This window comes from Lycorma delicatula, chromosome 1, assembly GCF_047948215.1.
Source record: "Lycorma delicatula isolate Av1 chromosome 1, ASM4794821v1, whole genome shotgun sequence".
Lineage (NCBI taxonomy): Eukaryota > Metazoa > Arthropoda > Insecta > Hemiptera > Fulgoridae > Lycorma > Lycorma delicatula.
The window spans coordinates 10,936,564-10,954,080 of NC_134455.1; the positions used below are offsets into that span (position 1 = coordinate 10,936,564).

The window sequence follows — 17,517 nt, forward strand, 5'->3', positions numbered from 1 at the left end:
TATATTAATATTAATAAGTATATTAATTTGAAGTATATTAATTTTCCAAAAGTCTAAACTTATACTAAAAAACAAATACTTTTAATTTTTACAAATTCATAACATTTTTAAGTTTTGTTACTTTTTTTTAAATTATGAAGTGATTTTTCTTCGTTTTACACAGAGTTTATTAGATTAATTTTCTTAGAATTAAATTCTCTACAAATTTTGATGATAAAATTTACGCATTTAATAGTCATTTAACAAAGTTGTTGTACTTCAAAGGAAAAAAAACGTGTTTTTGGTCACCGAATTTTTCTGTTTTACGTATATCATGAAACTACGGAAGATACGGTTCTGAAAACCCGTTTTATTCGGGTTTTCAAACCAAAGAGGCATAATAAATCATCAAATTTACTTCTTATATAATATCTTAAAAATTCCAGTATGACCTTATTTCACCGAGGAAACTATATATAAAATTAATTGTTCAAACGTTTGCGCTATTGAATCAAATATATAGTTTTTTATAAAATGAATTTATACATACCAACTATATCTAAAATTAATTGACTAAATTAATTAACTATATATAAAATTAATTGTTCAAACGTTTGCGCTATTGAATCAAATATATAGTTTTTATAAAATGAATTTATACATACCATCAAGATGCTCATTAGCACATTTAGAAGAGAAAATAAACCTAGCTGTGAGGTAGTTTTATGAACTCATCCCTATCTTCATCCAGTCCATAACCAGTCATCCGTACTTTCACATTGAATTAAAATACATTTAAATAAGTTTAAAGAAGCTTATAATAAATATTCCAAATTAAAAAATTCTGTTCAAAATAGCAATTTACCCGTTATAACCTACCGTAAATGTAGGTATGCTAGCAACGTATAATAAGTATGTTATGATAACAACATTAACACACAAGTTATATTATTTTACGATGCTTGTTTTTGAGCCAGTATTGCTGTAAAATGTTTAACTTACTATTATACTTGTGATAAATCATCCGTTAGTTCTATGTAACTGTTGTGAGAATTTTAATGCTGTACTGAATCCCCAAAAAAATTCTATCCCATAAAAATGAGCAATCATTCTGAGTAAGTTAAATTAATTAGTTTTTTTATCGAATAGAATTTCTTTTTATATCGCTTTACAAATAGTTGACACGTTACTTTACATTCTATACATTGATTCTCAAAGTGGTCCAGGTGGACCCATGGGGGACTCGACGGGTGTCTACGTTGGTGTGACAAAAAAAAGTGGGGGTTCAGAATTCGTAAGCGAAATTGGAGGAAATATGGTAGAAATGTAGCTGCAGGGAATCCACCGGAACCAGCAAAATTTTGAAAGTGGTCTATGAGAAAAATAAGTTTGGGAACCTCTGTATCTGTAATAACATTTATACATTTAAAGGAAACTTCTTTACTAGCAATAAATTTATACAATCGGTTTTACATGTAATTGTATGGTCACTGGTCTCTTACAAGAACTAATCAAAACATTGATTATTTTGTGAAATATCTAATTATAGTTTGACGATAATTTCACGAATTTTTGCTAAAGTTATCTGTACTGTTGAAATATTATTTCTTGATAATATCTAATTCAAACGATAAATATAAATTCACGTAAATGATGATGTGCAATTTATCAATTAAAAAATAAATAAAAAAAATACGGGTAGTTACCAAAAGTGAAAGCAGATTTGAAAATAAAACGCACGATAACCACCAAAAATACAAAAGGATTCATAAATGTACGTTCGAAATAATTTTCAGTAGCAGGTACTGAATTGTAAATTATTCTGTACTTGTTTTTCATATTTAACATTATTTCTTGTGGTTTTATTTAAATAATTAATATAGATAGTCTTTAAACACATGTATTTCTCGTCTTATAACTTCTTTCAATATTTATATTTATATCACGGAAAGGGCAGTACATTTTCGATGTTAACAATCTACAAGAGGAAGTTAAAGAATAAAATATTTTTTTCAGGCTTATTTTCATTGAAATTTCCTTCTCCAGATTATTTTTCTTTGCTAAATTTGTTTTCTATAAAACGGTTTGAGTCTGTGTTTATGAAAATTTAAATTAATATTTAGCAAATAAATTTATGATTTGCGATATATGTTTAGAAACTGAAAGATGTGATTCATACTTCAAACTACGTACAGCAGAGAATCCCTTGTCAACGATTAATATAATTTATTGGAATTATGTTGAGCGTATTATTATAGAAATTTCAATTCTACAAAACTTTTCTTTGTTGTGTCTCCTACAGTTGCAACGTATCTTTGAACGTATTTGTTATAAGAGTTAACCTACGCACAAGCTTCCCTTTTCACTTACTCACTGTATACGCGCATATGAAAAATATACCACTGTATTCAACATAACCTCAAAATGAAATTGAGGTTAACTAAGTAAATTTATCTTTAATCAAGCGTAAATCAAGAACGACTCAAACAATCTTCATCAAATTTTCACATGCATCTAATTTTCAATGAAATTGATGTATTAGTTTTGGAAATTTTCGAACCACAAAATGTTTTACACGAATGATATTTTCGTAATCTTCATACCTTAAAACGTAACGAAAGTTCATTTTCATCCCCCAATCCCATCATGTGACCGAAAGTAATAGGTAACTTTAAAAGTAACTTTTCTTCGAAAAGTTAGTAAAAATTGTAAAAAGCAATAAATACGAGTATAAAAAGATAACTCATCTTTTCGAACGGTAAACGAACGATTTGGGGTTTTGTTAACTTAAAAACATGTTGTAAGCAGACTTAGAATAGACTATTTTATATTTTTATTGATAAAGATTTATCTTTTAAAAATAAATAGATAAACGGTCTTTCATATACGAAAATAAGAAATTTATTTTAAATGATTTCATTAAAACCAAACTGAATTAATAGGGAATGATACACAAAAACTTAAATATGCTTTAAGAATAAAAAATAATTTGAATAAAAATGCCACTTTTACTTTTAGAAATAATCATATTACTGGTTGTTTAAGACTTGACATGTTATTATAAAACTATACCTTAATGGAAGCTAATAGCTGAAGGTTTTCTCTCTCGCTGTGCATTATCTTGATCTTCCGACCAGGTCAATGTCACTTCCAAAACTTCGAGAGCTTCCTCACTGTCGAAATCCCTTCATTTCTTTCTTATATTTTTATCAGTTTCCTCCTTGTTATCATCCGGGACCGCTTCTTGGCCATCAGATTCTGATAAACCGGTTCCATTTTTCTATAACCTGTTTTTTTAGTTTGGCCCTCCTTAAACTTCCCTCAGTTGAATGATGTTGCTATCGGAATAAATATTATCATAAAGCATTATAAATGTTGTGTTTTCCTATCCGATTACCTTTCATTTTCACTTGCTTTTTGTTTTCGAAAGTGATTGACCCCTGAAAAAAAGGGATATTCTTATTTTGTGATAGATGATTTTGCTGCGGCGTTAAAGATTGGCTGCTGTTTTACGTGCCTTTTTTCAGGTTAAATATTTCGTTATATCCGAATCCGTGCCATAAAGAGGCATTATAAGTGGGTTTACTATATTACAACTCTTATCTGATTAAAATTTAATAACTATATTAAAAAAAAAACAATAATAATAATATAATAATTATTATATTGCATTTAAACTTATCTAAAAATAACTGATAATTCTCTAATGGAACTTCGTATTATAAAATCTCTAATAATTTGTTGGAGAAAGTGAAAGTTGAATGAAAATGTTTCTGTACCTAATACCCGCCAATTGTTTCTTTTTAATAAGTGCCCTCTTACATATGTATGAGAGCAAAGTGTGTGTACTTGGTTTGAATTTTGTAGCGCGTTCGTTTGAAAGGAGAAAGAGTATTGTTTCACATATTTGTAACTATTTTATATATATTATGACCTTTTTGTTGCTGAGTACTTTTAATTTTTACAGTTTTCCAAAGCAATGATTTACAGAAAATCTTTTTTGATAATGCAGTTAAAAAAATCATTATGAATAGAATTCAAATTCAAGCAAACTATTAAAAAAAAAAAAAAAAAAAAGAATTATGTTTGCATACTAGTGTGAGCTTTTTGGTAAAAAAAAATTACTATGGTTTAAATTAATCCACATGCATTGAAATCAATGTATGTGGATTAACTGAAAATCAACCAAAAAATAATTAATTGAAATCAACCAAACAGCAACACTAGCAATTGAAGAACATAAGAAAGAAGCCATAATAAGAAAGGGAGTCCGACAAGAGTGTTCCCTGTCTCCGTTACTTTTTAATCTTTACATGGAACTAGCAGTTAATGATGTTAAAGAACAATTTAGATTCGGAGTAACAGTACAAGGTGAAAAGATAAAGATGCTACGATTTGCTGATGATATAATAATTCTAGCCGAGAGTAAAAAGGATTTAGAAGAAACAATGAATGGCATAGATGAAGTCCTATGCATGAACTACTCCATGAAAATAAACAAGAAGAAAACAAAGGTAATGAAATGTAGTAGAAATAATACCACTGAATGTGAAAATAGGAAGAGAAAAGATTATGGAGGTAGAAGAATTTTGTTATTTGGGAAGTAGAATTACTAAAGATGAACGAAGCAGGAGCGATATAAAATGTCGAATAGCACAAGCGAGATGAGCCTTCAGTAAGAAATATAATTTGTTTACATCAAAAATTAATTTAAATGTCAGGAAAAGATTTTTGAAAGTATATGTTTTGGAGTGTCGCTTTATATGGAAGTGAAACTTTGACGATTGGAGTATATGAGAAGAAAAGATTAGAAGCTTTTGAAATGCGGTGCTGTAGGAGAATGTTAAAAATCAGATGGGTGGATAAAGTGAGAAATGAAGAGGTGTTCCGGCAAATTGATGAAGAAAGAAGCATTTGGAAAAATATAGTTAAAAGAAGAGACAGACTTATAGGCCACATACTAAGGCATCCTGGAATAGTCGCTTTAATATTGGAAGGACAGGTAGAAGGAAAAAATTGTGTAGACAGGCCACGTTTGGAATATGTAAAACAAATTGTTAGGGATGTTGGATGTAGAGGGTATACTGAAATGAAACGACTAGCACTAGATAGGGAATCTTGGAGAGCTGCATCAAACCTGTCAAATGACTGAAGACAAAAAAAAAGCATTGAAATCAGCTAGAATTCATAAATAAATATTGTAAAAAGAAACACAAATATTTTAATTTTTTTATTTGTTAACAGGTTGTACATGGTTATTATGCCACTATTTTGTTTTGCCATTCCAACTTATATACCGATTTACTTTTGGAATGAAAATCCTTGGATAGCATGGTATGTGGCTGGCATCACTCGATACACTCTTTCACTTAATTTCACCTGGTTAGTAAACAGTGCCGCTCATATTTGGGGAACAAAACCATACGACAAGTAAGTTATTTTGATATTTTCTTCTTTTTATGAATTAACTATAAACCTGTTTTTTAAGTAACAAATCTTCCATCTACGTTTAGTTTTGGATCATTTTTACATTAACAGTAAATAATAAGAAAAGGTATAGATTACAAAATATTTAAAACACAAAGCCTTAGTTTTTATACATTTTTTAAGAAGTTTTTCAAAAAAAAAAAATCATTTTACTATGTAGCATTACTATGTGTAAAACTGCTTTAGATGATGGAAAAAATACGATTTTTCACTTGTAAGGTGTATGCTCAGGAGAATGAGATTGATGCGTGGATTTCTCTCATTATATGTTTGGTAAGTTCCAACTGATGTGCCACCTAGATAATTCATCACAATCTTCAGTGTTGCATGTGTCATTGCAGTAACAATTTAAACTAGCATAAAAACTGGCAGTGTCCAAGGTGAAGATGTGGCTAAAATAGACAAACCTTTTGAATATCTTAAGTTGTACTCAATTTTAATAAATTTTAGAAAATGTCTTTTATAATCACATTAGAAGGGAGCTGTTTAAAAAACATTACTGCTGAGGTACTTTAGTTATGTATTATAAATTTATATCTAATCTTTTCTTCTCAGATACTCCGATCGTCCAAGTTTCACTTCCATATAAAGCGACGCTCCAAACATACACTTTCAAAAATCTTTTCCTGACATTTAAATTAATTTTTGATGTAAACAAATTATATTTCTTACTGAAGGCTCGTTTAGCTTGTGCTATTCGGCATTTTATATCGCTCCTGCTTCGTCCATCTTCAGTAATTCTACTTCCCAAATAACAAAATTCTTCTAACTCCATAATCTTTTCTCCTCCTATTTTCACATTCAGTGGTCCATCTTTGTTATTTCTACTACATTTCATTACTTTTGTTTTCTTCTTGTTTATTTTCACCCGATAGTTCTTGCGTAGGACTTCGTCTATGCCGTTCATTGTTTCTTCTAAATCCTTTTTACTCTCGGCTAGAATTACTATATCATCAGCAAATCGTAGCATCTTTATCTTTTCACCTTGTACTGTTACTCCGAATCTAAATTGTTCTTTAACATCATTAACTGCTAGTTCCATGTAAAGATTAAAAAGTAACGGAGACAGGGAACACTCTTGTCGGACTCCCTTTCTTATTACGGCTTCTTTCTTATGTTCTTCAATTGCTACTGTTGCTGTTTGGTTCCTGTACATGTTAGCAATTGTTCTTCTATCTCTGTATTTGAACCCTATATTTTTTAAAATTACGAACATTTTATTCCAGTACGTTATCGAATGCCTTTTCTAGGTCTATAAACGCCAAGTATGTTGGTTTGTTTTTCTTTAATCTTCCTTCTACTATTAATCTGAGGCCTAAAATTGCTTCCCTTGTCCCTATACTTTTCCTGAAACCAAATTGGTCTTCTCCTAACACTTCCTCCACTCTCCTCTCAATTCTTCTGTATAGAATTCTAGTTAAGATTTTTGATGCATGACTAGTTAAACTAATTGTTCTGTATTCTTAACATTTATCTGCCCCTGCTTTATTTGGTATCATTACTATAGCACTTTTTTTGAAGTCTGACGGAAATTCCCCTTTTTCATAAATATTACACACCAGTTTGTATAATCTATCAGTCGCTTCCTCACCTGCACTGCACAGTAATTCTACAGGTATTCCGTCTATTCCAGGAACCTTTCTGTCATTTAAATCTTTGTTGACTTAAACATTAAATATTTGTATGAGCTGTTACTTCTAAAACTAAAAGTGTTTTATTGAAGTGTTATGTCATAAATTGAAATTGTAGAATATCATATCAGTAAATATGAATAGAGGTAGGATATCTTCCTAGAGCAAAAAAAAAATCATGTCCTTTTGTGGTGTAGTTAAGTTAGCTTTTTTATTAGATTTAAGCAAGATATTTCTTTTAAAGGTCGTTATTAAACAGAGTACAAGTAGATAGAATAATTGTTATTGTATGTTTCACTTTCTAATAATGGAATGAAAACTTACACTCCTAATAAGATGAGCCTCTCATGGTATGTATAGTATCTTGAAAATTTTTTGAAATGGTTGGTACTTTAAATAAGATGTAACGATTCAATTCATTAATAAACTGGCCCCATTGACAGAGTTCAATGACATTTGTTTTGTCTGTCATCTTCTATTGATTATTCTGAACAATTTTTTTGAGTGGGTCTGATAGTATAAAGCAACAATATAGTGTACAATTTTCAAAGAGAAAAAAATATAAAATTAATTATGCTAAAAAAAAAAAAAAAATTAAAATTTGCTGAGTACTAAGTAAATATTCTTTTGATGAGGACAGCATTAAATTTTGAACATTTTATTTAGCGTTTGGCACCAAAACATAACACCAATTACAGTCAAAATTACAAACAAAGATTTAACAAGTTAATATATTCTACTGATTCTGGAGTTGCCATCAGGAAATCTTCAGGATTCCCTTCATAAGCTGTCCTAGGGCAAACTTCTGTAATGTGTCTAACAGTTTGATTTTCACTACATTCACAATTTTGAACAAATCTGGCTATACTACATATTGTATTGATTGAGATAAGATGTGATAATACTGGGTAAAAATTTTAATATTCAGGTATAAATGAATTATTGTCAGTGGGCTGAGACTGACTCAATTTCATAGTGCACTCATTCTTTGACTACACAAAAAAAAAACAAATGTATTACTCAAGAACAGTTATTTGTACAGTTACAAATTCAACTAATGTAATGAAGAATAATAGAATAAATTCAATATAATTATGTTATTTGAAATCAAGATAACAAATAAAATGACATAAAATTCTTATTGCTTCTTTTTTTCAGAAACATTAATCCCACAGAAAATATGTCAGTTGCAATATTGACGTTCGGTGAAGGATGGCATAATTATCACCATGCATTTCCTTGGGATTATAAAGCGGCAGAACTTGGAAGCTACTCAAAAAATTTTACAACTGCTTTCATTGATTTTTTTGCTAAAATTGGTTGGGCATATGACATGAAAACTGCAACTCCAGACATGATAAAAAGACGAGTTTTACGTACAGGAGATGGAAGTCATCCTAAATTTCATCATCATAATGATGAAGTTTGGGGCTGGGGTGATAAAGATATGAAACCAGAAGAACAGGCAATGGTAGAAATCATTAATAAAAAAGAAGATTAAATATTAAGTTCTGAATATTATTTAAATATTTAGTGAAATAATTAATTTCTTAAATAAAACACCATTTTTTTACATATTTATCAGAATAAAGTGATTTTTGTATTGCAAAATAAATATAACCACTTACAAATAAAACAAAAATACAGTAGTAAACTCTCACACATTTTGGATATTCACTGCAACCAGTTTCAAAAAGGAAAACTAATTATGTAGAAATTATCAGTTTAAAGGGAAAATTGAAGTTATATTGATTATTCATTTTCTGAAAAATGTAAATTGTTTGTTGTTTTTAAGTAATGCTATTAAAAAAAAATAGTTGTTTATTTTTACTGATAAAACATTATAAATTCAAGTATTAAGTAGGATGGTACATGCAGAGTGCAGTTTTCCTTTAATTTTAATTCAAATGATTCAGATAGAGCACTTTACTTTCACTAGAACATGACCAAAGTGAATGAATATCCATCCATTCACTTTGCCTAATTAAATTTTTTTTGTTAAATTTTCACAAAAAGGTTTTCATATAATTATGATAAAACAATAAAAATTACTACTGAAACTTTCAATTTTCAACTTATAAATTATTTGACAACTACAAACTCTTTGAGTGCTAGAAATAACAATTTTATATAAATATTAAGGTATTTATTGTGTCTAACAATAGTAGTTTGTCAACTGGAACAGAAAACCTTGGTCATGTACCTTCAGCTATAATCTCTATGGACAAATATTACTTAATCTTTATATCAGCACTCTATTAAAAATTATACTTTGTTAATTCCTTTCAGTACATTAAAAATATAATTACCAGAATGAAATTAGTTTTTATGCAACACGATGCACCTTCCTCATCTTATGTTATTGAAATCATTTAAATATGAGAGCAATAAATGTAAAGTAGTGAGTATCAAAATGTGAAGATCTTAAAGTGAGCAAATAAAAAAATCTCTGATTATTTATATCTTATAGGTTATTTTAAGTTACATAATTTATCATTTACTTCATATTTTATTGTATAATGCCAATTTAATATCAGGTGAACGATAAATAAAGAGTACAATAACTAATAATTAGGTTTTAAGCTCAACTATTTTAAACAGATTCATGGTAGAATTAAATGATGTTTAATGAATATTCACGAATATTTTGATTTCACTGTTTGTTAACAAAGTTAACACCTATTTCTCAGAATTCTGAAGTAATTTTCCTAATTTTTATTTATTTTACACTCTGAACAGTTTTAAGTAATTGAATACTTTAACATCTGGTAAAATGTAGCTACAAATGCTGTTTAATAATTATTTATTTATGACAATTTATCATAAAAAAATAAATAATTTATGATTATTTATTTAGTTAGGTGGTTGTAAATTCTGGAAGTAATATTATTTATTTCTGTGTGAAAAATAATTACAGAAGGCTAATTACATATAACATCATTCAGTGTACATGTATATATACTTCAATATTTAATTCACAATATATGTATCAAAATAATAGCCTTATATATGTATATAATGTATAATTAAAAATATTATATCAAACAATATCGCTTAATATTTATTAATTTATTATTAAAAATTAGCTTCATTATTTATTTCATAACTTTATTTATTAAAATGATTAAGTGTTAGAAACTAACTTTTAATAACAAAAGTAATGAATTTACAGTGCAATAATTAAATTATTAAAAAAATGAATCAAGTTTTTTTTTTTTTTTTGAAATAACCTATAGCAGAAATATTTAATTTTGCATTAGTACATTAAGTTTGAAATTTACGCTATAGTAACAACTCAAGCTGTATAAATAATAATTTTTTTTCCATCGAATAATGTGTTTATTAGTTTTTAAAATGATATTCAGTTTCAATATAAATATAAAAAATCACAGCTACAGGAATTGTCCCACCCCAATAAAACTTTGTGTTAAAAAAAGTTGTAATACACATTGTTGGAAATATTTTATCATTTTGCATTTGCTTTATCAATGATTTCTTCGACAGAATGGTCGAAGAAATGGCCATTCTCTCTTTTATATGGCATCTGTCATATAAAAGACAGATGACATATGTTCATAATGGCATGTGTCTTTTATATGGTTTGTTAGATCAGCTTTTATCAGTTACTAAAAAAATTCTACACTATAATCATATGCAGAAGTTTTAAGCATATAAGATAAACAAAGCATCTAAAAATAAATAAAAAAATTAAGGGATTATTTTATAAAGATATTCTTCTAAAATGTAATACTAAGAATCCATTCACACTTTCTTACTGTAGCTGTAGATAAGTGGTAAAACTTTCTGTTAATTATGACTATAAAGCATAACAAGGTCAAAATGGTCACCATCAGTTAAAGTAAAAAGTCTTCTGCTATTGGAGTAAACTACTGATATCTTTTTTAACAAATAAATTTTTTGTATTTCGCTGTTATGATTATTACTTAAGTATGTATTTCTATAGTACATTTTTTTGTACTTTTTATTGTTAATTTTACCTGTTTTGTGATGTCTTTGCAGATATCAGTTTTTCTGAAGATATCGTTAAGTTAAAAAAAAATTTTCTAAATAAAACATATTAAATTTATATACAGTTAAAAAATGCATTTTCTCATTTATCATCATTGATTGAATAAAAAGGTTAGAGAAAGAGAAAAAAAAATTTTAAATTGTAAGTTTACAATTTATTAACAAAAATGAGTCTATTCAACAATAAGAAATATTTTTAAAAGTTTTATTCAAAACTTTTAAAATAGTTTTAAAAGTTATTTTTATTTGAAGGATTATTTTGTTAAAAATTAAAGTACTTTTTTGAAGTTTCACAAATAAAAAAAGTTAAAAAAAAAACAATTTTCTCATTATAAAATAACATGTCCTTGAATAATTAATTAAGATTGAGTTGGAGAAATGACGGTAGAATAAAAAAACTAAAGGATAATATTAATTAGACGAGATCAGTACACGTAGGTTACGTTTAATTAAATAGGCAGTAAATCCTAGTAAAGGCAGTTACTTTTACTAGATCGTGGATACCAGTGTTCTTTGGTGGTTGAATTTCAATTAACCATACATGTCAGAAATGGTCGATCTGTAACTGTACAAGACTACACTTCATTTACATTCATACATATCCTCTGAAGTAATACCTTACGGTGGTTCTGGAGGCTAAACAGAAAAAGAGACGTACGTACATCAACATAACTGCTTCTTTTTCTGTTTAGCCTCTGGAACCACCGTAAAGTAGTATTACTTCAGAGGTTGAAAGTGGATTATATGAATGAATGAAAAAATAAATTGTTGTCTTGTACAGTTTCAGGTCGACCATTCCTGAGACATAACCTAGCCAAATAACCTACGCTTGCTCTCCTTGTTTAATTAACGTTAAATTTAAATAAAACTTATTAGTTAAAAAAGTGATTTTATACTAAATTTTTATTTTTTTTTTTTTTGATTGTGAAATTCCGAAAAAGTAATGTTCAGTGGGAAACATAATATAATGGTAAATGGGGAAAATGTAGTTTTATAATTTTATTTCTAGCAATTTAGTTTTTAAATTACCTTAAAGAAAAATCTGCTTAATGCTATTTTAAAACACAAATTATAAATATTATTTAACAATAAACAATTAAAAAATATGGGATTTTTTTTTAACAGCTAATAAAACAAATATTTCAATACTATGTAAAATATGTCATCGGTATTATAAAATGTAGTTAATGTAAATAATAAATTTTAAAAATACGTAATATCTGTTAATTTATTTCATAAGACTTTCTTTTTGTATTTTCAATTCAATTCATTTAGATATTGACAAAGATTATTTTTTTGACACTTCTTGTTAGGTTAAGGAAATTCAATGAACTCATTTACTTTCTCTTAGGAGATGGGAAGCTATTAGGAAGATGTCTAAAGGGAAAAATCAGAACGCTTACGTAGTTATACTTGAAGATGAATCAAAGAAACTAATGGCGTTACATAAAAGTTAAATGAAAACGCATTTGTTGATACTCTAATACATTTTTGACTTCGGCAATATCATTTTAATTTTGGGAATGATTTTTGTCGTCAGGAAGTGCCAATATTTCAGCAAGAACAGCTGTTCAAAAGAATCAACGAATCTTTCCCGCATGTTCTGCAAAGAATCTTAATAATAAATTAAGACCGTCAAATTAACAAAAATGTGTAAAAAAAAAGAAAAAAGGACTGACATATACAGGAAAAAAAATTTAAATTAAACAAGAGATGTTAATAAATATTATATATATATATTTCTTTCGTTTATCATGAATTCATTTTCTCGGTACGTAACATAAATTTAAAAAAATAAATAAATATATATATATTTTTTTGTAACTGGGATACGTTATGCTTTAATATTCAAATTTTACAATTTGACTTTTTTCAATGAAAATTTCTCAATGAAACAACTTGAAACGTATTTAGTAGGCGAATTTGATAATTTTTTTATGAATCGGACTTTTTTCAGCGATTAACCGCGGTATGTTTTGTTTTACAATTTAATCTGTTACTAATTTTATATTACAGTAAATTGTTTCTCTTTGTTATTATTTCTAGTGTAGCATCTGATGTATGTTATTAAAAAATTGTTTTCAGTTGCTATGGAGTCACACATTAGGCATTTAAACTCTTGTTTTATCACTTTTACTCACTATAATATAACCAGAAGCAGTTACTAGCCTACCTTTAAAAACTTTAAGTATTACAAATAAACTTATATATGATTATTACTTTCTTTCTTATTATAAATTAATCAATATTACCCGTTTACCGGTCTTTTAACCTAATTATTCATTTCTGTTTATTGCTTGTGCGAAACCTTAATATATTTCTTATTCTCTTTGAAACAGCGTTTCAAAATTATAATGGCGTTTTTCTCAGGAGCGCGAAGTGGATGCAGAGGAGAGGTTTTGGTTGTGGTAGGGCGCCACGGAGGAGGTAATTCCAAAAAACATGAATAACTCGGGAACGGATGGGGGAAATTAAAAATTTAAAATCGTACGTCATCAGGGGCAGCCCTGATCGTATGTGTTTGGAAAGAGTAATTAATACCCGCCCTGCGGTGCGTTTTTTTTTCTTTTTCCTGTTTAGCCTCCGGTAACTATGGTTTAGATAATTCTTCAGAGGATGAATGAGGATGATATGTATGAGTGTAAATGAAGTATAGTCTTGTACATTCTCAGTTCGACCGTTCCTGAGATGTGTGGTTAATTGAAATCCAACCACCAAAGAACACCGGTATCCACGATCTAGTATTCAAATCCGTTTAAAATAACTGGCTTTACTAGGACTTGAAGGCTGTAACTCTCGACTTCCAATTGCTGATTTGGGAAGACGCGTTAACCACTAGACCAACCCGGTGGGTTGCTCTGCGGTGCTTTAAATTGAAAAAACCATACGGGGGAAAAAGAATAACTCGGAAATGGGTGAGGGGATTTTTACAATTCGAACGACATTTTGTTAAGGAGCACAAGGTGGACGTAGAGGGAGGGTTTTTGTTGGATGAGGCGCCCCGAAGGGGGCCATTTGAAAAAAGTTAGAGAACTCGGGAACGGATGTGGTGATTTAAATAACTTAAACACGTAAATGATAAGGGTGGTGGCGGGGATCGGTTTTTTGCGTTTTGGTACGCGCCCCCGCTGGATACGGCGTAAAATAAAGTATTCGACGGAGTGGGAGTGCAAGTGAAAATCGAAGTGGTAAGTCATCAGATGAATGATGAGAATGTGATGGTGTGTTAAAAACCAACAGAAAACAATTTTTTAAAGAAAGTGGAAAAAATTATTTTATTAAAGAATATAAAATATTTAGTGAAGTGATGAATAATTTATTATTTATGACTTATTTCTGCATTTATGTCAATGCATTTTATTATCAACGGTTGTGATTACTTAAAAAAAATATTAAATGTTTTTGTTTGTCTGATAAATATAATTTCGCGTCACAAACGTCCCTTTTTTTGCGTACTGAATAAGTTTGCTGTCCATTATATCGTGTGAAAAATATTTTTTACGTTGTGCTTCTATTATTTTACTTCAATTATTCTACTTATATTATTTGGTGAGTATATTTTTTAACTTTATATTGTTTATATATATATATATATATATATATATATAAATTTAGTATTCATATTTTTTTTAAATCAAAGAAGTTAATCATACCTGAAGTGAATCCAGTTATTGTTTTCCTCATTTGTTAGATGTAAAAATTAATTATACAAATTACAGTGTTCTTTTGAATTATTATTTTAAATATCAGTTATACGATTGTTTATTTTAAAAATCTTATTTTAAAATTTTTCCATTAAAAAAATTATGTTTGTAATTTTGATTTTAAATATATTTAAAAAGGTTAATTTCTAATGATTTCACTTAAAATCATTATATCGACTAACCAAAATTCTTAAAATTTAAACATCGCGTGTTCAGCGAAAAGCAAATACGTAGATTATAGTATTCATAAAGATTTTTTTCTTTTAAAATATTATTTTTATCATTTAGATATTTTTCTAAAAGTATATTACAATTTTGTCTTTAAATTCATTTCGAAAAAAGTTAAATAAATCATATTACTTATTCGAAAGATGCTGCAAAATAAATTAGTTTCACTTATTAATGAAGACAGAAAAAGGAAGGAAAACGATTTCTTACATATAAAAAAATCTGATTGAACATTGAGATTTCTGCTAAAAAAGTAGGTCGTTTGATTTCGTTTATTAGAATAAAAACCGATGTTTTATTTTTAAAAAAAAGCATCTTGTGAAGTGCATCCATTGCAACAATATTAAGGGACTTTTTTTAGAAAGAAAAGAATTGAAAAAAAATGCAATTCTTGTTGAAGAAGTCATGAAGAAGTCTTGTTGAAGAATATTTTAAATGGTGATGAAATAAGATCTTGTTTTAGAAAAATTTGGAAAATGCTTAATGAAAGTTTTTAATTTTGTTACAGGATGGATTCATTTATTGGTGGAGTAGTATATGGGGCCGTAGAGGAGGCTGTTAATAATGGTCTTCAGGAGCAGAAGACCATTTCCACGTTTACAAATTCTTAAACCTAATTTACTATTTGTTTTCATGATATTTGTAACCGCCCAAGCCGCGGCCTTTTAAGCAACACTAGCGTCGGAGGCTTTTACCTTTTCTCAAGCTCTTTCTGCTAATAATCTGTCCGCTTCAGCCCTATTCTCAGAGTCTTTGTATGTAAAATACGCGATGTCGTGTTGTTTGCACGCGGCTCTGCTTCTATTCAACCGTTTTTGTAATTGTATCTAAATTTATGAGAGGAGAGTGGAAGAAGTGTTAGAAGAAGACCAATTTGGTTTCAGGAAACGTATAGGGACAAGGGAAGCAATTTTAGGCCTCAGATTAATAGCAGAAGGAAGATTAAAGAAAAACAAACCAACATACTTGGCGTTTATAGACCTAGAAAAGGCATTCGATAACGTAGACTGGAATAAAATGTTCAGCATTTGAAAAAAATTAGGGTTCAAATACAGAGATAGAAGAACAATTGCTAACATATACAGGAACCAAACAGCAACAGTAATAATTGAAGAACATAAGAAAGAAGCCGTAATAAGAAAGGGAGTCCAACAAGGATGTTCCCTATCTCCGTTACTTTTTAATCTTTACATGGAACTAGCAGTTAATGATGTTAAAGAACAATTTAGATTCGGAGTAACAGTACAAGGTGAAAAGATAAAGATGCTACGATTTGCTGATGATATAGTAATTCTAGCCGAGAGTAAAAAGGATTTAGAAGAAACAATGAACGGCATGGATGAAGTCCTATGCATGAACTACTCCATGAAAATAAACAAGAAGAAAACAAATGTAATGAAATGTAGTAGAAATAATACCACTGAATGTGAAAATAGGAAGAGAAAAGATTATGGAGGTAGAAGAATTTTGTTATTTGGGAAGTAGAATTACTAAAGATGGACAAAGCAGGATCGATATAAAATGCTGAATAGCACTGGCAAAACAAGCTTTCAGTCAGAAATATACTTTGTTTACATCAAAAATTAATTAAATGTCAGGAAAGGATTTTTGAAAATATATGTTTGGAGCGTCGCTTTATATGGAAGTGAAACTTGGACGATCGGAGTACCTGAGAAGAAAAGATTAGAAGCTTTTGAAATGCGGTGCTATAGGAGAATGTTAAAAATCAGATGAGTGGATAAAGTGACAAATGAAGAGGTGTTCCGGCAAATTGATGAAGAAAGAAGCATTTGGAAAAATATAGTTAAAAGAAGAGACAGACTTATAGGCCACATATTAAGGTATCCTGGAATAGTCGCTTTAATATTAGAGGGTCAGGTAGAAGGAAAAAATTGTGTAGGCAGGCCACGTTTGGAATATGTAAAACAAATTGTTAGGGATGTAGGATGTAGAGGGTATACTGAATTGAAACGACTAGCACTAGATAGTGAATCTTGGAGAGCTGCATCAAACCAGTCAAATGACTGAAGACAAAAAAAAAAATATCCAAATTTAAACGATTGTCACGTTCTATTTGCATGTAAATTTTGTGTTTATTAATCTTATTAAATTTATTTAATATTCTATCTGTTTGTTTAAATTTTTTAAATATAAAAATAAAATAATAATAATAAAAAATCAGAAATATATCGAAAACCTTCTTCAAACGATACAATAATTAATTACAATTCATTTCATTCTTGGTCTCAAAAGATGGCTGTTTTTAACGCGCTTTTATATTGAGCCATACATTACCTCAAACATGATAAATTTTCATTTAACAAAGAATAGAAATAATTAAAAACATTGCTGTTACTAATGGTTATAATTAATACTATAAATAATGTATATAATAAAATTAATATGACTAAAAATATAAAATTATTACAGAAAAAAGGAAGAAAAATGTACATAAAAAT

The 17,517-nt window shown here is 28.5% G+C and overlaps 1 protein-coding gene across 3 annotated transcripts in view; it reads left to right on the plus strand.

The window, feature by feature from the left end:
* LOC142326557 (acyl-CoA Delta-9 desaturase-like) overlaps positions 1–10,106 on the plus strand; it is a 94,383-nt gene extending 84,277 nt beyond the window's left edge. For all 3 annotated transcript variants that reach the window (XM_075369232.1, XM_075369166.1, XM_075369300.1), the window contains exons 4-5: positions 5,224–5,409; positions 8,256–10,106. In XM_075369232.1, coding sequence (XP_075225347.1) covers positions 5,224–5,409; positions 8,256–8,598 — 529 coding nt within the window. In that variant the 3' untranslated portion in view covers positions 8,599–10,106. The remainder of the gene's footprint in view (positions 1–5,223; positions 5,410–8,255) is intronic.
* Positions 10,107–17,517: the final 7,411 nt, after the last annotated feature.